The following is a 25,723-nucleotide window of genomic DNA, read 5'->3' on the forward strand; positions in this document are numbered from 1 at the left end:
CCTATTTTCAGACTCAGCTGTTTCCCACACGCTTTTCTGTTGATGGTCCATTGTCTCACACATACCTTCAGAGTCACCTGTCCAATCTTTCACGTCCGTCTCTTCAGCCCCTGAAACCAACGCTTCGCTGGTCATTTTCTTTCAGTCCTCAAGTCTAGGTATAAATTTGCCTTCTTACTCTGCCACGCTGCTGTTTTTCTCACTGCTTTACCATTGCTTCGCCTTTGACATAATTTAACGGCCAGGGTCAGGACTGGGCTACCATATTTGCTGCAGAATTGTTATTGCGAACACAGTTTCACACCTTATGACAGGGATATTACTGACACGTGCAAAACAGAATTTCGTATTTAACTTTGATCTATTTTTAATAAGCAATAACTTATAATTAAACATAGGTTACTAATTATGATCGAACAAAACAAATGGTTCCTATTCGCCGGCAGAGGTCAGTCTAGTGTAAAGAGAAGACGGCCTGTGAATGTGCCGCTCTTGGCTGAGCCACTCTCCTATCAGCTCTTCCTGTTTACTGTAACATGCTGTTTGAAGCATGTTAGCGATGAAATACCTTCGTGAACACTGGATTCTCGTGCAACCAAGCCACAGAGGAGGGGTACACGCATTTATGTGACAAAGTGCTGAATTCGGTATCTGAACTACACTGTCCAAGGTAAGTGTTGCATGCGACAAGGGAAAATAATAGGGTACGCGACTAAGTCACTGAAGCTCAGTGTCTAATAACACTGGTGTCTAAAATGTATTTTATTATTATTTGGGTAATTGTGGTTGTGTCCTTCGTAGAGTTCAATTGTTGTGAACTTGATTCTGGCCAACGATCCCGAGACTGAACTGTTCAGACGCAAATTCGCTGTGCCATTGAATGAAACGCTCGTCAGCATTCGACTATAATCTACACGTTACAGGGCTGTAGTCCGTTATAATGTACTGACATACATTATGAACGTACGCAGTTTGAGATTTTTAGTGATCTTCTGAATAGAAGCGGATTTTCTCTCTCTCTCTCTCTCTCTCTCTCTCTCTCTCTCTCTCTCTCTCTCTCTCTCTCTCTCTCTCTCTCTCTCTCTCTCTCTCTCACTCACTCACTCACTCACTCACTCACTCACTCACTCACTCACTCACTCACTCGGCTTGGTAAACCCGCCAGAGACGCTGACATGGCATTCAAGGTTCCTAAGTATAGATAAAACCAGATAGATGTTTGGGTGTGCTGGGGAATCCTAAAGAACCAGAGTTTAGCTTTGGGCATGGACACAACCTGATAGCATTTGAACAAGAAACAACTGCGAGGATTTTTGCGGTGAGTTACATCGCGCAGAGGACGGGGTGTTAGTTGGTGTCAGGTGTCCAGGGTGTGTTGTTACAATGTTCAAGGTTTTGATCTGTGATCATTATTGTCTCAGATACACTGACTGTCCCTGTATTACACCCAGGACTTGATACATGATTTTATGGGTTTATGGCCATTACATTTCTAGTGTTAGCACAGTATTACATTCTATGACATACACAGATGTTCAAATCTTCCTGTTGTTTTAAGATTACAACATTTTAGCACTGTGTGACTGCTGTGAAAAACTGTTCTTTTCAGAAAAAGTTCAGACATTGCCTAACCCTAAATGTGAGTCAGCTGTGAGATTTTTCACCCGGTGACTTGGGGGTTGGGCCTGCTCACTGCACAGCAGGTTTGCCAGCCAGGACATTGCTTGACCAGACAGTGGTAAAAACCTCTCCTGAACCAAGGCGTACATGGACGTTGTGTTGATCTCAGTGTAGAAATAAAGTTTCCCCCTTCTGCTGTCAAGGTCACCCATCTGGTCCCCCCTCAAAAAATGACTTGAAATTGGAACACTGCAGCCTTGATAATGACCATGGCGATCCTTATTAGTTTTACCCATGTAACCTTCACGTGTTATACACTTCTCCTTAATTAGGCTTCACAAGAGACTTTTTGTCCAGTAGGCCCAACGTTCTACTACAGCCACTCTTTTCCTCATGTTTAAACTGAGCTCTTCATTACCTCACACGAACCCCACACAACGTGTCTCTACAGACACGTTCTCCCTAATCTAACCAGTGTTTTGCTGCCCAGCAACGTGATCATACAAATCAGTTGTAAAGGATGGAAGTGTCTGTCTGATCTGCCAATCAGACTGCCTCCTTAGCTCTGGTCTGGTCATGTGTATCAACTCAATCTCAGCTACTCTCAACAAACGAGGGGGAGAGCTGGCTCATTGTGCAAGAGACAGTATCTTCCTAAATCTATCCTCTGTCGGTTAAATGTTAAGAGTTCACTTGTGCTTCTGAGGAGGAGAGTTTATTCAGCAGTTGTTGGTGGCATCTCAGTCAGACCTTTGGAGCAGGGGAGGATACTGTGGTGGGGAGGGCTGCGCTGCAGAGCTGGCTCTTATCAGGAGGTTAAAGTTCTCCCTGTGTAGAGAGACAGAGAGATGGCTACAGTGTCCAAGAATGGGACACAGAGTAAACAGGGACACAGAGTGGAAGAGGCGACTCCTGTGGTTCTGAGCAAGAGCTGTCAGTGGGATTGGATATTTGTTTAGTCAGTATTCTGAACACTCTTGTTATCACTGCCTGTTTCACTGTATAGAGACTCAGTGTTCATTTCCTTTCCTGTTTAACTGGATGGGTTGCATGGTTAAATTGATGTAAGAGCTTTGTTTAGGATTCTGAAGTGACAGAGAAGTGTCACTCATTGTGTCCAAAGAAACAATTCAGTCATTGCTGTCAGGGTTGTGTCTAGTTCCAGGCTTACATTGTAAGTATGGATTTACTTCATCCACACTGTTTGTGCAGGTTGCATTGTGTTGTGGGGCTGTATCCTAAGAAACCTTGGTGGTAGCCCCATTCTCTCCCGAGTGAACTGAACTGAGTAGACTTGTTTGGACTGTATGAGTCTAGTGTAACTGGATTGACAAGCTATATCAGCCTTTGACAAGGCAGCAGATTCGCTCTCGGGAGTGTTAGCTGATGCTCAGATTAGACACAGTTAAACACTGTGTGTGAGTGAGTGAGTGTGTGCATGTGAATGTGAGTTGTAACACCTCACTCTTTCAACTCCTGTCAGGTTTTCATCGCTCCCCTCCCTCTTGTCTCTTTTTTTCTCTTCCAGTGGGATGGCGACCCCCCAGGCCAGTGTGAGCAGCTGGAGCTGCAAGCAGGTGGGCCGGTGGCTGAGAGAGGAGGGCTTCACAGTGTACGTAGAGCTGCTGTGCACGCAACACCGTCTAGACGGAACCAGCCTGCTGGCCCTGACTGAGGCCGACCTTCGCGGGCCACCTCTGGGGCTCACCGTGCTGGGGGACATCAAACGGTTGGCCTTGGCCCTCCGCCGCCTCCAGAGACAGAACCAGGAGCTCCTGGATGAACTGGGACTGCGGCCCGACAATGGCCTGGCTGGGGCTACCCTTGTGGTTGCAGGTGGGGGTACATGGGGCTGCAACGGAACTAACCGTTGGTGTAGTGGCGGTGAGCGGTTGTGGAATGGGACTGAGCTGCGACTGAGGGAGTGTAATGGGGTGGGGGCGGGGTCTGGAGGGGTGCTAGGTCATAGCCACGCTAATGGGAAGTGTCGTCAGAACCATAATCTGGGCCGTCTGGACCCAGAGCTCTGGAAAACAGTTATCAGCTCTGTCTATGTCATGTTTGTGTTCGGTTTCACCTCCTTCGTCATGGTCATTGTGCACGAGCGTGTCCCGGATATGAGGACTTATCCGCCTCTACCGGACATCTTCCTGGACAGGTGAGTCTGTAGTGTGGAGTGATGCACTTAGTTATGTCTTGTAACACCTTATCACCCTCTCTAAATGACTCTTATCTTCCACTGGTACCGAAAGTAGACAGGTTACAGCCCACTCTATTTACAATGTATCCATCTTGTTCTTTCGCTCTCATTCTCTTGTTTTCCTTCTTTCTCCCTCTCTCTCATTCTCTCTTTTTCTCTTTAACAGTGTACCCAGAATCCCTTGGGCTTTTGCAATGGCAGAGGCATGTGGTTTGATTCTATGCTACATTGTCCTGTTGATTTTGCTGCTCCATAAACACAGGTAGGTAATAGAACAGTAAACAATACTACCACAGCAGGAAAACATTCTGAACAATAGCTGTAATACTAAACAATACTAATGCAATAATCAAGGGCTCCTTACTCTCTCAAGGACTGCCACTGGGCAATATATATATTTTTCATGCCAGCTAAGGTGCGCTGCGCTTGCGTAGATTCTGCAAAGTTTGCCGTAAAGTAGACGTTGCCAGCTATGGGTGTGTCCGGAGCAGTGTTGGGGTACTGTAATCAGATTACATTTGTCTGTAATGCAGTAATGTAACGCATTACTGTTGATAACTTCGGTAATTGCATTACAGTTACTAATACAAAAATGTATTGCGTTACTTGCATTACTGCAATCTGCATATCGGGAGGAGAAAAAAAACAACAAATCAAACGTCCCTTTACAGTAGCCTACATATGTTTGTGTAACACTCGTCACTTGACTTAGACCCAGAGTTCAAGAGGTGAAACAAGAATGGCAGAGCCGCTTAGGACGTTTTTTGAGGGATGGAGGTATGCACATTACTTCGTATTAGTTGCGCGAAACAATGTACATTGTGCCCAGGCCAAAAACACCTCTCCACTGCCGCGAACACAACCTCTTATCTGTCAAAGCATCTTCAACGGCAACATGCTAACTCAAGACTAGTAGCCTAGCTAAAGATCCCCGGACCCTGAGTGACACTGACCCTGAGTGATAAAAGGTTGCTGTTGCCATTGTTGCCGACACCAGCCAAGCAGCCACGACTTGACTTTCAACAGCAGGTTACCAAAGCAGAGATGAACAGGCTTGTAGCAGCATACACGGTAGAGGAAATGTTGCCATTTAAAGTTTTAAGCATTAGGCTATTTTTGTTGTTGTTGACATTTTACTTACTGCCAGTGTAGCCTTGTTATGCTTGACAACTTTTAGGTCGATGTTCATAACCTTTTTGTCAGCTTTGTGGTATTAAAAAGCATAAGAGAGACATTGTGTATTTCCTCATTATAATAAGAATTTGAGTTGATTTGGGCATATATATGGTACACATTGTTATTTGGCAAGTGCATCTCAGGTGATGTTACGGAGTAATCCAAAAGTAATGTAATTGGTAGTGTAACTAGTTACTTTCAGCAGTGAGTAATCTAGTAACGTAATGCATTACTTACTAAAAAATTACTAAGTAATTACTTACATTACTTACTAAAAAAGTAACTAGTAATATGTAATCTATTTTTTTTTTTTTGTAACTATCCCAACACTGGTCCGGAGGAGGTGTTAAGATGTGCATTTGAGCAGTCTTAACACTTCTCTTTTTGTCTTCTGCTAGTTTTCTACACAGTGTGACCAGTGGCTAAGAAATTGTGAATGACAAGTCATGTTCCGCAATAAATGTTCACAAACGTATTTCTAAGTCGCAGACACGGTCAGTCATAGACAATGGTGTGCAGCGGCTCTATGACATGAGGGCGGATAAGTGCTCTACAGAACATAGACATTGACCACGAAGTCTTAAATAATTTGAGACTTATCGAGCACCATGTTCGTGTACAAGACGGCAAGTGTAGAAAGCATATCCGGGAGAAGTTCGTGTTTTGCAACCAACATGCGCAGTTGAGCCTGCTTGACAGTCGTGTGACGTCACACAGGTTCAACTGCGCAAGTCGGTTGCGAAAGACGAACGTCTCCCAGATATAATACACTTGGAGGGTCGAATAGGTCATCATATATCTCTGGCCACTGGATTGCAGGGCTTGACATAAACTTTTTGAGGCACTTGTCCTTTGGACAAGTATATTTACGTTTCACTTGTCCATGCACAAAAGTCACTTGACCCCGATACCTTTAAATAGCCTGACCAAGTGATCGGGCAAAACTAGCCTGGTTAATGGAGGTCGCTTTCTCAGGCAAATGATGATTGAAACTGGCTGGGTTAAAGAAATCCAAGATTCTGGCTTTCTTCGGCAGGCTCATATCTACAAAAAGCAGTCCTCCCTGACGTTTTTGGTGTAGAATGGAGTGAAATACAACATTGTGAACACTGCCAGTGAGCGCCCAAGTCTGATTGGTGAAGCTAACGTCAAAACAGTGTACTGGGGGGACCAAGGCATGGCTGCCGCCTACTATACGGGCGACACATTCTCACTCAAATTTCAAGACTTTTGTTACCCAAATCAAAATTCTGATGCGACAGGTCAATGGGGAATCGAGTTCTCTCTTGGCTGTCTTCCTCGACCTTTTTGGAGCAAAATTCACCAAGATGAAATGATCAACTTCACCGAAACACAGAGGGAAAAAGATAGCAACTAGCATCAATTGGTTAAATAGATGTAATGAGTGGCACTGCACATAACGTTAAGTAACATGGCATTTTATTATGTTTGAGGTATAACTTGTCCAGTGGGGCAAGTACATTTCTCTTCCACTTGCCCTACAAAAAAGAAAGTCCACTTAATTGTCCTGGAAAAGTGGATGAGATGTGTCGAGCCCAGAGATGTGTGTATACTCATTGGAAGAACATGAAAGGAAGGGAAACGAGCCCTACAGAAGGTTTACAGAAGATCTACGACTCCAACTATTATTATGCTATCCATTGTAACAATAGTAGGAGAATTAGCCTTTAGTGTTTTGGTATAGAATGAAATACCAGTCCGGGGTTCCTCTTCCAGCTGTTGTTGCAGCCAACTGCACGGCATATTGCAGGCATGACTGAGACCAAGTTGGTCGGTAAGATGGCGGCGCAAAGCTACAATGACGTCATGTGAATTGGAATCAGTGTGAACAGATGCCCTCCAGTCTCTCGATCACAACTCAAGTGGTCATAATAAACATAGGCCAACAAAGTTTGACATTGAGACCACAAAAAAATTGGCTTTTGGAGGAACTTGTGAGAACCATATTTTATTAACTTAAATTAACAGATCTACAACTTATTAACTTTAAATTAAACAAATGCTTTGATACTCAAAAAAGTCTATTGGACAAAATATATATAGTGCAGGAGACTTGCAAATGATCTTCAATGAACATCATGAACATGATAACATCAGTGGAACAGAAGTAGTAGTGTGCAGTATTGGGGCATGTAGAGCCTACTTCCTTTTATAAGTGTACTTATTACGCGGGGGGTATTTGGACCTGCCTCTGATTGGCCGTGAACCTGATCAAACCAACGATGGCATCATGGAATCAGGGGCAGAATAGGACGAGTCTCCACAGAATGTGGGTGGGATGATTTGCATGGAATGCTGCATTGAAGACAACTCGGTAAATACGGGACAAACCCCATCCCGTACTGATTCAAAACGGAACGCGTTATTTTACTCTCAAATACAGGACGATTCCGTATTTTCAGGGACGGGTGGCAACCCTACTGACAAGCCATCCTGATCAATTTGATCTACTAAGGCCAGCATGCAATCTCGCTCTGTGTACTTGGCAGGTCCGTGTACGTTTCCCGACTACCATTTAGAAATAGGAAAACAAATAACGGAAAAATACAAATTTTCAGCTTTTTGTTTCGATAATAGAAAACGGAAAACAAAAAAACACTCGTTATCTGATTTTCTTTGATGTGCTAAACATGGAAATTGGCAGTTTGACAGATTGACAGTCACTCTGGTCCACATATTCCATTTGTATGGAAACAAATCAGTGACATAATGTTTTGAATTTTCAAAGTCATTATTCAAAGTCATTATTCAAGTCATTGAATAATTAATATTGAAATTTAAACAACACTGAATTAACATATGAATATACATTTCAAAAAATAAATAAAAATCTGACCCAAAAATTCAAGACTCTGAAATTAATTTTAGATGTCTTGTAACCTTTTGGAATATAAAGCTTTCTTCAAAACATATAATTTAAACTGTACTTAGAGAATACAACAAGATCTGTAAAGCAGCGATACCATTATACAGTTAGTTCAAAGCACATTGTTATATGTAAGAATAAGACCTTTACCAAATGTTTTTTATTAATGATTGTACATTATTTGACAGTAAATGTAATAATACATATATTAGTGATGCTTTGAAATCTAAATATTTTATAGGATTGTGTGTACAGGTTCTGAATATGGTTGCATTGTTCATAAAAAAAAAAAAAAAAGTTAAATGGCCCATTTCCCCAAAAGTCAAAGAAACTCACTTTAAAATAATTTATAAAATATATCCGGTCGCCAACTTTCTTAGAAAAATATTCAAATTTGGTGTAGAACCAGAGAATGTCTAATATAATATGTCTAATATATAAATCCTTAAACAGGCTCTGGTAGAACCTTCTTTATTTTGTGAGGTGGCTAATGAGACTCTGGAAACATGCTCCTGCCCGATGTAATCAAATTTTGCATTGAGGCTCGATTGCTCTGCGAGCAATTTTATCGTTCATCTGCTCTCCTATGCGCCCTCTGTTGACATCCTGAATATGTGACTGTCAAGCTCGTGGGAGCAACTTTCGGGTCACAACACAAAAATCTACGCAAAGAGAACGTTGAGAAAGAAGATTTCCACACACTATATTACTTCCCGATTTCCATGGTTAAGCACATCAAGGAAAACCAGATAACGGGTCGTTTTTTCGTTTTCCTGTTTCTATTATCGAAACAAAAAACTGAACATTTTCAGTTCCTATTTCTAAATGGTAGTTGGGAAACGGCTCGTTTCCTGATTTTGGTTTTCTCATTTCAAAACTAAAATCCGTTGCCCGCAAAATACACGGACCGATCTGATTTTCTTTAATGTGCTTATACATGGAAATCGGGAATTAAAATAGTGTGTGGAAATCTTCTTCCTCAATTTTGTGTTTATTTTTTTGTTGTGACCCAGAAGTTGCTCCCACGAGCTTGACAGTCACGATAAAATCGATCTTCAATGCAAAATGTGGTCACATCGTACTCACCAAATCATGGTTCCAGAGTCTCATCAGCCACCTCACAAAATACACAAGGGTCTACATCAAATTTGAATATTTTTCTAGGAAAGTCAGAGACCAGAAAATCACATTGCAAAAAAAAAATCAAGCCCTCCTACTTTTTAAAATAGATGTCTAGGTATGTGAAATCACATAGGAACTGGTTGTGATGGATATGTTTTCAACCAATTAATCTTAAAAAGGTCCCAAACATTGATTCAAAGTCGAAAGCTTTGATACCACCCATGTCATACTCTTTAACAAGCTGTCACCGAAGTAGTGTTGCTTTCGTCAACAAAAAGTATGACTAAAAATGTTCGTCAACAAACCTTTATCACGTGAAGGAAACGAGACGAGACGTAAGGTAAATGCTGGTCATGTGACGATAACTATAATAAAATGTATAATGCAATATCGTTGCCGAATAAAATCAAGACGAAATGTGGTTTACAAAATAAAAACAAGATAAAATGTTATAATGTTATTTCTAGTGCTGTCAAATAAATAATAATAATAAAAATATTTAACTGAGATTGATTGCATTAATGTCATAGTTAACTCGCAATTAATCACACATTTTTATCTATTCTAAATGTCGCTTGATTTCTTTTTGTCCCATTATTTTTTCTTATTTTAAAGCTCTTATCAACATGGAAAAGTGGATCGGTTTGCTTTGTGCAAATGTTTTTTTATTGAAAACAACATTGGCATACTGTAGTGGTCAATTTCACACTAACATTCTCACTTGGAAAATTTGCATCAGCTGAGTTCTTGGCTAACAAGTGGTATTTCAGATTTCAGACTGGACATGCTGCGATGATAGCTCAGTTCACAACGACAAAACACACAGATCACTTTGGTCTTGTTGATGGAACCATTTGGCAACTTTTTAAAAGTGAACTTTCCATTCAGAATCTTATTGAAATCCATTTTGGCGTCTCGCATTCGCCATCCACTCAAAACGTAATGTTAGCCTACTACTCTTTGGCCGGCTCGCAAGCCCAAACAAGTGTGTGCGTGCCTGTTTTGTTTCCGGTCTAGCTAGATCTGAAGCCTGTTCCATAAAGCCCGCTCATAAAAGCTAGACTTAAAGTCCTAAACCAGACTTGAATAAGTTTGATAAGTCAAGCGGGGCTAAAGCGGTTCCATAAAGGCCAATTTCAGCTCTCGCAGTCCTACTAATTCAAGTCAGATTCAAGTAGTCAAGCTAATTGCGCGTGCACCCCATTCTTAAGCAGCCCGAGAGGTAAAACATGGATCATACAATCCACCACGTCAAAAGCAATGCACACGGCCACGTGACTTCTTCCAGAAAGAACGTTCCCTTTAAATCGTGTGCCATGACAGCTCCCTCATCCACCGCTTCAATCAAAATAAAATGACACGCCATGATTGACGTTGTGAACGATAGGCTATGTAGGTCGAGGACCTTTTTAGATCTTTACTTTGCTGATTAAAAAACACCCTCTAAACTCATCTAAATTGGCTTTTTTGACATTGTTTAAAATAAACAGCTACTACTATTAACTGTTTTTCCTACATAGAGAAAATTTTGGCCCGCGCCAAAGCCGTTTTCCCGAGCGCCAATGACAAATCCCGAGCACCAAAGGCAAAAAAAGTCAGCGATGAAGAAAAGAAAAAACCTGTGTTCATCACGCGTGCAATTCATGTCAGCGAATATGTTCTCAATAGTATGTTTCAAGTAGGCTACAGCCGAACCCTCGTTTTGTTTTGATCAATAATAATCCAGTTGATAAGCGTGTCTTCTTGTCTGATCAATACGCAACTGTGATGTGCGCGAATTGACAGAGCGGCCACTAAACTGTCGTTCCGCTGCGAGGGCCAGCCCGACGTGCACGAATAGTACACTTGTAGCCTACAAATGCAAATTACATTTCCACATTTATTTAATAAATACACATTTATTGTTAATATTTGCTACAGAATGCTTAGCCTATCAAGATCAAATGAAGCAGGCAGTGTACATGCTTCAGAGTGGCCTACCTTTATCGATAGACTAGGCTACTGACCATTTACAATAAGTTGTTACGTCAATTATTAATTGGCAGCATTTATGCCATTTAGAACATACTTTATAACTTTATTGCTTTAGGGAAAATAGGACGAAAATATGTGTGCGTGTGCGTGTGTGTGTGGGGGGGTGGGGTGCAAAACACTTGGGAATAAATACAATGATTAGAAAAAAAAGAAAAACAAGGAATACATATATATACACATATATATTATATTATTTTTTTGGGAGCACTGAAGACTCATTTTAACCCAGGAAAAACCCAGATTAATCAATACATTATCCAGTAGTCTAACTTTTTAACATGGTTTTTGTGTCGGGGAAATGGAGGGCGGATTCAGGTTTGTTTTGCAATTGTAGGATACTGTTAACAATGATATTGCTATGATAATTATACTTGGATAATTTAGATTGAGATATAGGCCTGCCTGATGCCTAAACATTTGAAATCACAAACTAACATTCATGCATTAACGGCTATGATGTGTAGTCTATCAAAGCATTGTTCATCATTGTTTAATGCATTAGGCTAAATGTTGTAGGCTATTTAAGAACTACGTTGAGCTAGATTTATGGAACCGAATGAACTAGAAATGAGTCCGACTAACTGACATAAGTCTGGCTTATTCGGTAAACTCGCTTTATGGAACAGGCCTCCGGTGTGGTGTTGTAGTTTTTCTAACGTTACTAGTTGTTGCAACAGCATGTGAAAAAAACGATAACGTTTTCTAGGCCAAAAAGAACGATAATCTTGCGATAAAAATATTGACGCCGTTAAAATTGGTTTGCGCTAACGCCGTTAATGACGCATTTAACTGATAGCACTTGTTATTTTGTCTCGTTTATTCGCGTTATTATTATTAACCAACTCATGAGGCTGTGGTTTTCCCCAGAAGTCGTCATGTGTTTACTCTTCATTGCTCGATTGCTCTACCTATCCTTGGTATCCCGGATGTTGCAATCTGAATTTTTTCGGCTCAATTCTTTTAGGCTAAATTTTTTTTAAACTAGATATTTGAGCAACCTGAATTTCCGAGCTTAGCCATAGCCTAGCCATAGCCTAGCCATAGCCTTTTTTCATTGAAATAGTCTATATATTCATATGTGAATTCGGTGTTGTTTAAATGTCAATATTAAGTATTCAATGCCTTTTAAAATTCAAAACATTATGTTACTGATTTGCTTCCACACAACTGGCAGCGCTAGCCTGGTCCTAACCAGACCCTCGTACATTTCATTTGTACAGAGGGTCTGGGATTGCTCCATTGACAAACGTTAACTTCCTTGAAGGAGGGTCCTCTGTTGACGTTTAAAACTATTGGATCTGCCCAGAGCCACTCTGATTTCCCATAACCAATCGTAAGCGTTCGCCTTAGCCAACTCCTTCACCACTACTGTAACGGAGCTAGCTGCCGTAGCTGGAAAATCAAACTTTTCCTGAACCCCGTGGGGAGGAGGGCCACAACATCATGGCCACCAACAAAACTCAGCAAGGAATGTTCTTGCTCTGGCTTTAACCTAATGATATTCGGCAGCGTTGCCACAACCGCAGAATAGCTTCGCTCTCATCTTTCTCCGCCGCCATTACTGAACTACTCAAACTAGTGCCTGACATTAACGTCATTGTTCTCAGCCACTCCTTCTGTTCGCTGATTGGACCTACAAAAAAATGTGTTTCTGAAAACTGACTTCAAAGTCAAACTTCCAGACCTAGTACAGAAGCAAAATCCAAATTGAGCAGAAGTACGTAGGAGGGCAGAGCCAGGCTATGGCAGCGCGCCCTCTGCTGACACAAAAATCTACGCAAAATTGAGAAAGAAGATTTCCACACACTATTTTAAATCCCGATTTCCATGTACAGTACCAGTCAAAGGTTTTCCCATTGGGAAGCACATCAAAGAAAATCAGATAACGGGTTGTTTTTTCGTTTTCCGTTTTCTATTATCAAAATAGAAAATGGCTACATTTGCTATTAAAACGCAAGTTTTAAAAGCAAATGTATTCAGGCAGATCAGTTAGGCTACATAAATCTAATGAGTTGAAGACTTCATGCATAATTATTGTTGGTTTTGCATATGAGCGACAGTAGGTTTCACATCGACAAAAGTAAAAATAAATAGGAAATATATTTTGCCTACAGTACAAACCTGAGGTACTAGACTTGAATCTGGCTTTGTGTCACTCAGGTGTTCTTGAGACTGAAGATAAAATACACTGACAGCCACTGTTAAATCCTTGAAGGTGTTTCCAGATGTTGACCGTCTCCGTAAATCAAATATAGTGTTATTTCTATATTGGTGGATTTTCCTGTGAATGTAGGTTGTCTTAATCTCGGAAAATGTATTTCTTACCACACAACCCTATTTTGTACCCCCAGGCACTTGATTGGTTATCGGCATCAGCCACTATTCAACTATGCTATTGTTCCACCCACACAGTGGAGCCGGTCTCACCAACTTAATGCATTCACTATTTTATTTTTTAGTAATTCAGCAGATGCTCCAGAGCGGCTTACAGTTAGTACAGGGACATTCCCCAGAGGCAAGTAGGGACACAAGGTCATTTGGCATGGCCAAGAATCTAACCAGCAACCATCTGATTAATAGCCCGATTCTCTAACCGCTCAGCCATCTGACCCGCTTTAGACCAACCAACAGTGCCTTAGCGGGTACCCTGGAGCATTTTCAGTTCCTTGTTTGTGGCCAATGGCTTTCTGAACTTTTCTTGCTTTTTTTCTTTTCTCTGTCTCTCTCTCTTTCTGTTTGTTCTCTCTCTTTGTCTCTCTGTTCTCTCTCTAGGTCCATTGTGTTCAGGCGTTTGTGCTCTCTAATGGGGACCGTGTTTCTGCTGCGCTGTGTCACCATGTTTGTCACCTCTCTCTCAGTACCAGGACAGCACCTTCAGTGTGCAAGCAAGGTGTGGCTCACACATACACACATGCAAATTTTATTAGATAAGTCCCATCACATTTTTTTATTTATTAGTTGTTAAGAATGTTCCTTGTGCTGTTCTTGCTCGTTTCATCATTGTTTGAGTCAGCAGTATTTGTAAGAGGTAAGATAAACACCTGTTCAAAGGTCAATTTATACATGCTGTAGTGGCCCATCCTGTTCTCGCCATCTGCCAGATGTATGGTGATTCCTGGGGTAAACTGCAGAGGGCAATAGCGATCTGGAGTGGCTTTGGAATGACGCTGACCGGCGTCCACACCTGTGGTGACTACATGTTCAGTGGGCACACTGTAGTTCTCACTATACTCAACTTTTTTGTCACAGAGTGTAAGTGTATTTCCTTGTTTAATTTTATGGACTGTATTTTAAAGGATTCCATACAACTCCTACAGTATACAAAATGTGCAGTTTTTTCCATTCTTAAAATGCACATCATTATGTCCATTAATGATGATGTCAACCCCCATCCACCTCACAGATACCCCTCGTAGCTGGAACCTGATCCACACTATCTCCTGGGTGTTGAACCTGTTTGGAATCTTCTTCATCCTGGCGGCCCATGAGCACTACTCCATCGACGTGTTCATAGCCTTCTACATCACCACCCGCCTCTTCCTGTACTACCACACACTGGCCAACACCCGGGCTTTCCATAACAGCCGCCGCGCTCGCATCTGGTTCCCCATGTTCTCTTTCTTTGAGTGCAACGTCAACGGGCCTGTGCCCAACCAGTACCACTGGCCTTTCGACAAGCCTGCTTTCATGAGGTCCCTGATAGGATAGAATGGGGGTAATTTTTTAACCACGAAGTGTGCTTGTGTGTGTATGAAGACCGTAGTCCCGAATATAAAACTTGCACATGACAACTGTTTTAGGAGGTCTATCGAGCCTTGCCTCAACTGGGAAAACTCAAACATGCTGATGTGTGGGGGTGGTTTCTGGTTAGAACAATGAGAAGGGTTTATGTACAGGGGACAAGGACATATTTTCTTAGTTTTAATGAATGGTTGTCATTTTATGTAATTGATGTCAGTGGGTACTTTGACCTTGTCTGGTTATATTTAGGGTGAAAAGAGGAGATGGGATGGTTGGGTCATGGTTACACGTTACACCTTGTGTTGGCAATCATTGATGCCCACAGAGTCTGGGCTTAAAGTCACTGTATTGGTTTCACAGTTCACCCTCCCTGTGTATGTGAGGAGAGCAGGTCTCCATGTACTCTGTGGAGTGTGACTTGATTGAGTTTGTTCACAGAAATAACAATTCACTATGACAAGATTTCCACCATGACCAAATCCAAGGGATGTAAACAATTTTTTGTAATGGTGTTCTATTTTGCCAACTAACTTTCAGTATTACACCCTTTACACGCTTTAATTAACACTATGGAACTGGGTGGTTTTGCTATTTATAATTTGATAGTTTTTTGATGATGATGAAATTAATAATGTAATTTTAAAGCATGAAATAACTGATGACAAGAATGTCAGTTTACAGTATGTTATGTGCTAGATGTAGCCCTTCAAAGATGTGTGCAAAGGGCTTAGCTGTCTGTCATGGTTAGAATATGCTCAAGTCAGCTATTTACATTAAGTATTTATTGTTTGTCTTAATTTATAGACTATTTTGTTTTTATATGTTCATAATAATTAATATGTACTTGTTTGCAATGCAAAAACAAAAATTGGCCTTTTGGCTCAGCAATAAAAGTTTACAAATAACTGCCTAAACAACCGTGGTCCTTCTCCTCTTCTTCTTCCTCCTCTCTCTCATCTTCCTCCTCTACCACACTCCTCTTCCTACTGTTATTCCTCATGGTCATCACCAGCTAGAGTTATAGCTCTGTAGTCCAGCTGTACATACCTGTGCCTGGTACTACATCTGATACATGTACAGATATACTCTTCTATGGAATATAAGCCTAAGGGAACCAACACTCCACCACAGACTGTACAGTCACGTTGTTGCACACTGTTGATATATATGAAGAGAGAAAACCCATAAGAGGTGTATCTTTGTTTGCAGTTCATGTTGCAAACAAAGTTTCCTTCCTGCAGTTGGAAAATCATTTGTTGTGATTGAACAGGTGTGGTCACTGGAATTAATGACTATTTGACTAGTATTTGCTTGGCCTACCTTTAAACAAATATGAGGAAACAATCATATCCTTATTCATCAGAGAAAGGTAGGGATATAAAGCTGGTGGCTCAAAAAAAGCATACATTTCAGCTTCTACTGCTTCAATAACACAGCATGGTAAGTATCTCGGGATTCGCTGTTGGGGCTGCTTGTATTTCTGAATGCCACCAAATGTTAGTTTGGAATGTTCAAATTGACTCAGAATTAAGGATTCAGCTAGATGATAATGGTGCACATCAGTAACAGTGATATTGTCTTTATGTCAGGCTCCTCTTCTGCGTATGGTAGTGTGTGTGCTGGCAGTGGTGGTTATGTGTCAAGCTGACTGCTACTTTCAGGAATTGCATAACAAAGATGTTAAGAGCCAACCTAAAGGTGAGTCCTTACAAATAGACCTTGGACAATTTACACTTCTAACTAGGTCTACTGTTAATTACATTGTTCTATGCCATTTGATTGGCCTTGATCTTGACAATACAACCCATGGATCAGCCCCCTTGGTGGTAACTGAAAGGCTAATCAAACACTTCATATTTTACTGTAACTGATATCTGTCCCATGTCTGCACATAAACAAATATCTACCAGAAAAGTTGACTGTTATTCTTCACAACTTCCATTGAGAGTCTAACTGATACTACACATTTCGAAAGTGTTCTTATGCGTTCAAAAGGGGTGAAGAAGCAAATCTCTTGATGCCACAGATTAACTTTTTGTTTTGTTCAAGTTCAAGTTTTTTATTTGTCAGGTACACAGAACAACACAAGGTTAGACTGGGCACTGAAATTCTTAAGACAAGACAACGCAAGCACCTGACATAACATAACATTTAAGTACACGGAACATAATTTACATCTATGCTGAGCTTAAATAAGTAAAACTTCCTAAATATACAGATGGCAATAAATAATCGACTATACTAACCCTAATACTAAAACTTCCTAAATTACAGATAACAATAAACAGTACACTATACTAACCCTAAATGCACATAAAACCTGTTCCAACCCTATAACCTATTCTAACCTAAGTGGAGTACAGTACAGTAGTGCAAATTGCAGATCAATGACCATACAGGAGCCTGGTGGCGAGGTACAGTGAGGTACAGTAGTGCAATGTTACTGATAGTGCAACCAGTAGCTGAAAGTGACAGTGTATAAGTTACTAGTGTGCAGTAAATCAATGTCCATATCAGTGTCCATTCAGAAGCCTGATGGCCCTTAGGTAGAAACTGTTGTCCAGTCTGCGTGTGCGTGACCGGATGCTGCGGTAACGCCTGCCAGAAGGCAACGGGGTAAAGAGACTGAAGGATGGGTGGGAACAGTCTCTTAGAATCCTGCCGGCTTTCCTTAGGCAACGTGTGTGGTAGGTGTCCTGTAGGGCTGGGAGCTTCCTGCCGATGATGAACTCAGCAGAACGGACCACATTTCGTAGGGCCTTGCGGTCCCTGTCTGTGCAGCTCCCATACCACACTGTGATACAACCAGTCAGAATGCTCTCGATAGTGCATCTGTAAAAGTTAGTGAGGATGACTGAGTCCATACCAAACTTCTTCAGTCTCCTCGGGAAGAAGAGGCGCTTACGGGCCGCTTTGACCACCTTGTCCGTGTGAACAGACCAGGTGAGGTCATTGCTGATGTTCACCCCGAGGAACTTGAAGCAGCTGACCTTCTCCACTTCCGATCCATTGATGAGTAGGGGTGCATGCTCCTCCTCCTGCCGCCTCCTATAGTCCACAATCATCTCCTTGGTCTTGCTGATGTTAAGAGAGAGGTTATTGTCCTGACACCATGATGTCAGGGTGTCAACCTCCTCTTTGTAGGCTGACTTGTCACTGTCAGAGATGAGGCCCACGATGGTTGTGTCGTCAGCAAACTTAACAAGGAGGTTGGAGCTGTGCGTTGCCACACAGTCGTGAGTGAACAAGGAGAACAGGAGAAGGCTGAGCACACAGCCCTTGGGGGTGCCTGTGTTGGTGATCAGTACGGATGAGGTGCGGTCACCGATTCTCACCACCTGTGGCCTCCCCGTCAGGAAGTGGAAGATCCACTTGCAGAGGGAGGTGCTTAGTCCCAGGTCCTGGGACTAAGCACTAACCTGTTTGACTAACCTGGTGCCGAAGTGTTCCAGGTGCTACTGAACTGTGTCTTTATGAATGTGTCATGTAACCTGTGAGTCAGATGTTGACCCATTAATTTTTGTTTGAGTAGGTTGTGTGGATAAGGAGGGTGTTGAGCATGAGTTTGGCTCTGAATGGGTGAAGAACTGCTACGAGTGTTCCTGCTCTGAAGAAGGCATTGGCTGCTGCAGCAAGTAAGATATCCACACCACCATGATGTCTCAGTCCCCATTTTACTTTAAGTGGTTTAACTCACATACACACGTACACACACTCTCTCCCTCCTCTCTCTTTCTCTCCTGTCCCTCCCCTCTCTCCCTCTCTCTTAGAATCCCTGACGCAATAGCTGTTCCTCCTCAGTGTGAACTGGTTGTAAACAGGGATGCCTGCTTTGCCAAAATGGTCCTGAAGTCAGACAAGACAAAGGAGTGCAGTCCCGTCTAGACTTGTTTTGTAAGCCATTGATAGCCAAAGGAAACTATTTTGATAATCATTATCACCATGTTGCTGAACAAGTACATTGTGTTGTATGCAGTGGCGGTTGTAGAACATTTTTACTGGGGGGGCCAAAAGGGGGCAAGTGTTTAATCAGAGGGGCACATTAAAAACGGAAACTAATTATATTTAAACATTAAATACTTTAATTTTGCTTTACATTAAAATCATACAATCGGCTCTGGCTCTCCTTCTTCCGGCTCCTCAGCTCTCTCAATACCTTGATATGTTTCTCTCACTTTTTTATTTACTGGTGCAAAAAAGGCTGCAATGTCCATTCCTCGTTTCATGATGACTACTAGAAGAAAAACTTTGTTAAAAAAAAAAAAACATTCAGTCAGCTCAGGGGGACCACAGGGGGGGCAGGGACATTTTTACAGGGGCACTGGCAAATAATGACAAATAAAGTATAATCTAATCTAATCATGTTCCTGACACCCCAGAAGGAATACATTGAATCAATTTTCTGATTTGCATTCAGAAAATGCTGTCTTTGTCCGTTTTATTCCACTCACCCTTTCAGTCCATTTAGTTAGATCTGTGTGGTGTGTGCGTGTGTGTGTGTTGTTCATGGTTATCTTTTTTCACCACAGTGTGGCAGTATACATCCTGGTTAGCTTTTGCACTTCAGGCTATCTGAGACCTTTCTGATGTAAGCTCTTCCTCATTTTATTTCTCTTTCTGCCTCTCTCTCTTTTCTTTCTCTCTCACACACACATGCACTGGACAGAGTCAGTCCATTTGCTCCCACAAGCTCCAGTTGGTGTGGATTGCCACCTGTTTTCCTTATCACACACACCTAACCTTCCTAGAGAAAGCATCATACAAACACAGCCCAGGTGAGTGTCTTTCTTTTTCTTGTCTTTTTTCCTCTTCTCATCTCTTTCTTATTGATCAGTCCTATTCCCTTCTCATGCTGAGCTCTACAATGTAGTTTTTACAGCTCAACATTGATCAATTTCAGATGTGGACTGGGACATTGGTTTTAATACAGATTTGTACTGTACCTCACAGGTCACTGTGCTGTAGATGTACTGTAAAATCTTATTAAGTAAGATGACATTAAAAACAGAGATAAGAGTGACAGCAGACAAACACTTCATGCCTCCAGATGTATGAGATGGTTGTGGAAAGTGACAGAGGTGTGTGCCACTGTTCAAGAGCTCAGCTCTCCTGCCTGGCTCATTCAGCTATCTATCTTTTCCCACACCTCTTCATTTGACAAAGATGTATGAGCCTAAAAGATAAATTACTCCTCTATGTCTATTATGCATTTTCCAATTACAAGAATGAAGATTAAGTATAGGGTGGTATCGTTTGTCAATAAATTCTCAGAATTTTCTCTTATATGGACAAGTGGATGAATACAGGCTCCCTTTCTTTGGATGGTCTTGGAGACACACACACACAAGCTCACACTCACACCAGATATTCCAATAGAAGATGTTATACAGAGGGACCGTCAGGGTGTGTGTTTATGGTTTAACCAGGATAATATCCCAGAACAACCCAGTCTCAGAGAACAGCTGCTTATAAGAAGAAAAGGCACCACTTTGCCTGAGCTTATGTTTATGAAGCGTTTACAAGTGCTAGTGGTGAACTAAGACCAGCTTTGCATTCGTTCATTGGTGAACGAAAGGAACAGTTTATGTCATTTATATTACCTCTCATCTCAATGATGGTGAGGCATTCTCTACAGGTACAGAGAGGGATGTTGACCTGGCTCTGCCTTTGTCCAACCACCCCACCTCCTACTGTGAACGAGAAGAATGAGATAGGCACAACAGAGAGAAAGGGGAAAATCTGTAGAGAAAATGAAAAAAGGAGAGAAGAAGCTAGGGACAGGAAGCAACAGAGAGAGGAAAGATGAGAGGGGAAAAGAGGAGGAGCAGCAGGGAAGGGTTTACTAGGGGAGAGATGTCAGGTCAGGGTGCCCTCATACACACTTCCGAGATGTGAATTTCCATGAATTTCTTCTAAAGGATTAATAAAGTGAATGAAATTGAGTGTGTTACAGTAGATGTGATCTTTCTGAGACCAGACCATCTCTGGCTCTGTGGACATAAAGTACACAATGAAACAGTATAGGGTTGGGTCCAGCTTCATACTAGTTACCATTTGCCTCAACTCTGTGGCCTCTTTAACAGGCAGCAGTTGGACGGAGGGGGTTCATCTCTTTGTGACATTGCACGTGTTGTAGATCACAGATTAGTTAATGAGTTCCATATGGATTTATTCAAACTGGCTTTCATTTTGATGAACACGTTCATGAGTGCTTGTCGCTTTGGGTTGATGGTTATATTACAGTAATTATGCATACCCCTTATGAATTGGTGAAAATCAGAGCTCTGCCCTCCATGTGTTCCAATCAGTGTTCAAGCATCATGAGTGATGTCATGGAGACGGATGGCAGAGTGACTGATTGAGTAGTTGCAGCCTTCAGGAGGTTTTACAGAAAAAATCCAGAATCTCTGGATTAACACCACCTGCCTCGGCACTTGGACATAAGACACTGTTTGAGCAGTTTTCCTATAAAAACTTGAGTTTCTAACACATTTATCACATCCAGAGAATGTTTGGGTCGAGGAGTCAATTGAACTAATATGCAGGCCAAGACAAACACCTCTGAGCAGAAATGCATTCTGTAACAAAATCATTATTGTATTGGTATTATTCTGGGCCATCACTACCTATTTAAAAAAAATCTTCCCTCAATAGAAAGAATCTCATTGTGTGGTCATCAGGGTGTTATTGTACAGTTTGTCTTGGTTAATGTGGCATCCCAGTGAATACATTTACAGATAGAAAAAAAGAGATTGCTTAGTATGAAGGTCCACTGTCAGACAATTATACTATTTGCATGGGCAAGTTCTCCAATGTCATTGTGGAGTGTCTCATGCGTTCCATAACTCCTTCCCATAAATATGACGTGGTATTAGGTTCTCCTGCCCTGATAAATAATACCCTAGTATATTTATTTTGGTATTTTTCCCTCTTTCTTTCTCTACTTTCTGTCTTTCTTTTCCTTTCTCTTCCTTCTTTTACTTTCCTCTTTCTATCTTTCTTTCTTTCTCTCTGTCTTTCAGACTTTCACTTACTCTCTCCTTTCACTCTCTCTAACTCTGTCTTTCAACAGATGTGTATCTGCTGGAGGCTGTGATTGAAGAGCATTGACATTAAGGTTCAGATGACTCTTGACCTCTGCTGAGATGTCCTAGAGGGGGAGTGCAAGCCAATCCCCGCCCTTCATTGGGAATCGGCCCTTCAACCAATCCCTGGCCACCAACCAGAGCATGCCTCCCCCATTGAACGAGTCCTTCCATCAATCCCCAGCCATCAACAGGAGCATGTCCCTCCCCTTCAATGGGTCCCTCCACCAATCCCTGGCATGGGAGCAGGATGGCAGAAGCAGAGGCCAGGCTGTGCTGGAGGAGATGTGGATAGGGAACAACAACCCATCCTTCCCTCCAGGTCACCCCTCATTTGAGACAGCAGAGTGGTGCCATTTGACCCCTTCAGTGACCGTGTGTCTGGTAGTGTGTTACTGCTTTACCATGCTGTTGGGCCTGGTGGGAAACTGCTGCCTGATATGCGTCATCGCCCGTTGCCGGGAGAGAGCCAACGTTACCAATATCCTCATCGCCAACCTGTCTGTATCAGATATCATCATGTGTGCCTTCTGCCTCCCCTTTACTGTCACCTACACCCTCATGGACCATTGGGTGTTCGGGTCTGTGCTCTGCAGGTTGGTGCCCTTCATTCAGTGTGTGTCTGTCACCGTGTCTGTCCTTTCACTGGTGCTCATTGCCCTGGAGAGACACCAGCTGATCATCAACCCCTCCGGCTGGAAGCCCAGCATCCCGCAGGCCTACATGGCTGTGATCATCATCTGGATGCTTGCCAGCTTTACCTCACTGCCCTTTATGGCTTTCCACCTGCTCACAAACGAGCCTTTTGCCAACCTGACCCAGCCTCAGTTCCTGCCTCAATCTCAGCCCAAGCTTCAGAGCCATGCCAAGCATCAGCCTCCATTTCAGCTTCAACCCCTCCTTTATACCCAGTCCTCTCTCTACCCCCAGATTCAGCCTCTTCCCTCTCTTCAGCCCCAGCTGCAGCTCTTCACCCACCCTGATCCCTCTTCCTACCCCCAGACTTCTGCTCCCCTCTGGCCCTCTTCCCATCCTCAACCTCCTTCTGACCCCACAACATCTCCATCCCCACCCCCCAGCCTCTTCTCGTTCCCCCAGCCCTCTTCTCACATGGAGGCCTGTCTGGAGCACTGGCCATCCCAGAAGCAGAAAATAGCATATACCACCTGGCTGCTGGTGTTCCAGTACTGCGGCCCACTGCTGCTGGTTCTGCTCTGTTACATCAGAGTTTTTGTGCGTCTCCGTCAGCGTCAGAAAATGCTGGATCGGGTCAGGACCCCGGAGAACCAGCGTATGACTCACAGTCGGCGAGTCAACGTCATGCTAGTCGCCCTGGTGACTGCCTTTGCCCTCTGCTGGCTACCACTTACAATGTTTAACGTTGTTTCGGACTGGTACCAGGAAGCCTTGCCCGTCTGCCACCATGACCTGTTGTTTTCGCTGTGCCACCTGCTGGCCATGTCCTCCACCTGCATCAACCCCGTCATCTATGGCTTCCTCAATTCCAACTTCAGGCAGGAGATCAGGGAGACCCTACTGCACTGCCGCTGTCAGCCACTAGTGGACGACTATGAGCACTTCCCCATGTCCACCGTGCACACAGAGGTGTCTCGCACCTCGCTGCAAATCAACTGTAGGAACAACTCTGTTTGAGGACCAAGGACTGGACTCCATGCCCTTCTTTTCGAGGAAGCCAGGTCGACTTTTAGTCAGTCGACTCAGGTTGACTGCATGTGCCCTCATGTCAACGTCTGCCCTCGAGTCTGCCCTCAACCCCCACATTGAAATACAGGGACCAGGAGAGCTATGAGAATCCATAGGGAATCCTGTAGGTCTTTGTTCCAACCCCAGTTAGACTCATTTTCAACCAGCTGATTAGAATCAGGTGTGCTGAAAAAGGACAGTTACTATAGCTCTCCAGGAACAGGGCTGGAAGAACAGTTCTGCAGTAGTAGAATGTATGAGCTTAATGCTTCAACAAAACCATTTGTGTTACTATCAATGGCTGAACTGCAAAGTTCAACATTGTGTATGCATTACACTGTGTATGCATGACACTGCAATGCAGTGTGTAATTGTGAAATGTCAGTTTTGTATAAAACGTTGCTTAAATGCATGCTTTTTAGATATTTTTTTTGTGACGCAGCATTTAGTATTTTTACCACATGCTCTTCTCTGCTGTTCTCTACCTTGTGGAAGGTGGAGTCTCTTCTCTACACACAGGGTTATGATGTCATTAGGTCTTCCGATGCTTTAAACTTTAGACTAGGACAACTATGAAAGCGAGGATACAATCACTTTTAATTAGAAAGATTTGGTAGAGACTTATTGGGGTACATTAACCTGAATCTAAATATAAATGGATTCTGGAATGTCAAGGAGAAGTCTGGGTTGGGGCTATAGGAAAATGGTAAGAGAGTCCTTGGAGACCAAACTGGACAGTCATCAAGTCATCGAGTCATCAAGAAAAGACATTTGAGAATCTATCGTGAAAGAGCCAGATTACATTATTACATCTTTATTTAATCTCTGCTGCCATCTAGTCTCACAACAATCAGTGACCTAACATCTCCACCCCCTTCATCTCTCTCCAATAGAACCAGTTAAGCCTACAAAAAGTTATATACATATGTTTCATTTGAACATCAAGGCATCCTAATTTGGCTGGTAACAAGACTGTTTGTATGCAAGCCTGAAGGTAGGCACACACGCACACGCATTACGCATGCTAGAAATATTTCCATTCTCCAAGACAGACAGTTATTCTTGTAGTTCTAGTGTTGCAAAGACCAGAGAAGGGATGACACGTCTTCACAGAAGGTGGAAATTATCTAGTGTGGTGTTGCATTATTACTCTCTCCATGTGTGGGATTACTGCTAAAATGGTTTTAGCAGTCTTCTTCATCTTCATCTTTTGCAATCAGGAAGTTGGACACGGGCAAATCAACTCAGGGCCAATGAGATTAAGGCCGAATCCCAATACTCCCCCTTACCCCTTCCCCTTACCCCTTCCCCTTCCCCTTAGTTTTGCGCGTTCCCGTGACAGCTAGTGGTGTCCCAATACTCTTTTGGAGTTAGGGGTAGGGCTAAGACTAAGGGGTATACACCCCTTAAAACCAAGTAAGATCGGGAGCTTACTTGAAACCTAGGGCTTTGTGAATCCTGCGCGACCGGCAACAATGGCGGCCAGATCATCCAGAGAGTCCGATAAATGTTATATTTTCGGCTTAATTAATTGATAAAAAAATTATGACAGTCTTGTTTTGTGTTATACACAGTCCTGAACCTATATATTTGCAACCATTTTCCAAATCGAAACGTTTCAAAAAATCGCTAGTTTGGTACGCTAATACGACAGTGTTAAATTGCACAACAGTCCCGCATTTCTCTGACTGGCATGTCTACAGTTTTAAGTAAACTCCATTAGCAGCGAATTTCGTTTAATATCAGTGCATAACACTACTTGCTTTGGAGATATCGATACGTGCTAAACAACGTACCTGTAACCAAGTGGCGTCCCATTTCCTAGGGCTATGTAGCCCTTACCCCTTACTTTCGAGGGCCAAGGGCTAGGGGTAAATTAAGGGTAAGGGGTAAGGGGAAGGGGTAAGGGGGAGTATTGGGATTTGGCCTAAGGCTATCTCTCAAGACTGTCTTGGTAGATGAATAGGGGCAGCAACCTGTAATGTAACAAGTGACAGGTTACCAGTCTGATTCTCTATTAGAGAGAATGTCCCTGTACTTAACTTTTCTTCTCCTTGTCCTTAGCTCTTCTCTTACTTACGGTACTTTTCCTTCTGCCTTCAAACAGGCCAGAGTTAGTCCTCTCAAAAAACCTTCCCTTAACCCAGCCGTCCT

General features: G+C 42.5%; 3 protein-coding genes across 5 annotated transcripts; all 3 read left to right on the forward strand.

The window, feature by feature from the left end:
- The first annotated feature begins 498 nt into the window (after positions 1–498).
- LOC124473915 (sphingomyelin synthase-related protein 1-like) lies at positions 499–15,689 on the forward strand. Of its 3 annotated transcripts, none has more exons than XM_047029654.1 (6): positions 499–670; positions 3,149–3,778; positions 3,987–4,082; positions 13,812–13,929; positions 14,141–14,291; positions 14,443–15,689. In XM_047029654.1, exons 2-6 carry the CDS (start codon positions 3,153–3,155, stop codon positions 14,745–14,747), a joined length of 1,296 nt encoding a protein of 431 aa, XP_046885610.1. In that variant the 5' UTR covers positions 499–670; positions 3,149–3,152; the 3' UTR covers positions 14,748–15,689. The 3 variants fall into 3 exon arrangements, with proteins under 3 accessions (XP_046885610.1, XP_046885611.1, XP_046885612.1); XM_047029655.1 differs by lacking the exon at positions 499–670 and adding an exon at positions 1,140–1,318; XM_047029656.1 differs by lacking the exon at positions 499–670 and adding an exon at positions 2,348–2,794.
- Positions 15,690–16,131: 442 nt separating this feature from the next.
- On the forward strand, positions 16,132–18,896 carry si:ch73-288o11.4 (beta-microseminoprotein). Its single transcript, XM_047029678.1, has 4 exons — positions 16,132–16,220; positions 16,370–16,478; positions 18,313–18,415; positions 18,551–18,896. The coding sequence occupies exons 1-4, from the start codon at positions 16,218–16,220 to the stop codon at positions 18,663–18,665; spliced, it is 330 nt and encodes a 109-aa protein (XP_046885634.1). The 5' UTR covers positions 16,132–16,217; the 3' UTR covers positions 18,666–18,896.
- Positions 18,897–21,883: 2,987 nt separating this feature from the next.
- On the forward strand, positions 21,884–23,590 carry npy4r (neuropeptide Y receptor Y4). The gene has a single exon (XM_047029645.1). It carries the CDS (start codon positions 22,010–22,012, stop codon positions 23,516–23,518), a length of 1,509 nt encoding a protein of 502 aa, XP_046885601.1. The 5' UTR covers positions 21,884–22,009; the 3' UTR covers positions 23,519–23,590.
- The last annotated feature ends 2,133 nt before the right edge of the window (positions 23,591–25,723 follow it).

This window comes from Hypomesus transpacificus, chromosome 11 (assembly GCF_021917145.1).
Source record: "Hypomesus transpacificus isolate Combined female chromosome 11, fHypTra1, whole genome shotgun sequence".
NCBI lineage: Eukaryota > Metazoa > Chordata > Actinopteri > Osmeriformes > Osmeridae > Hypomesus > Hypomesus transpacificus.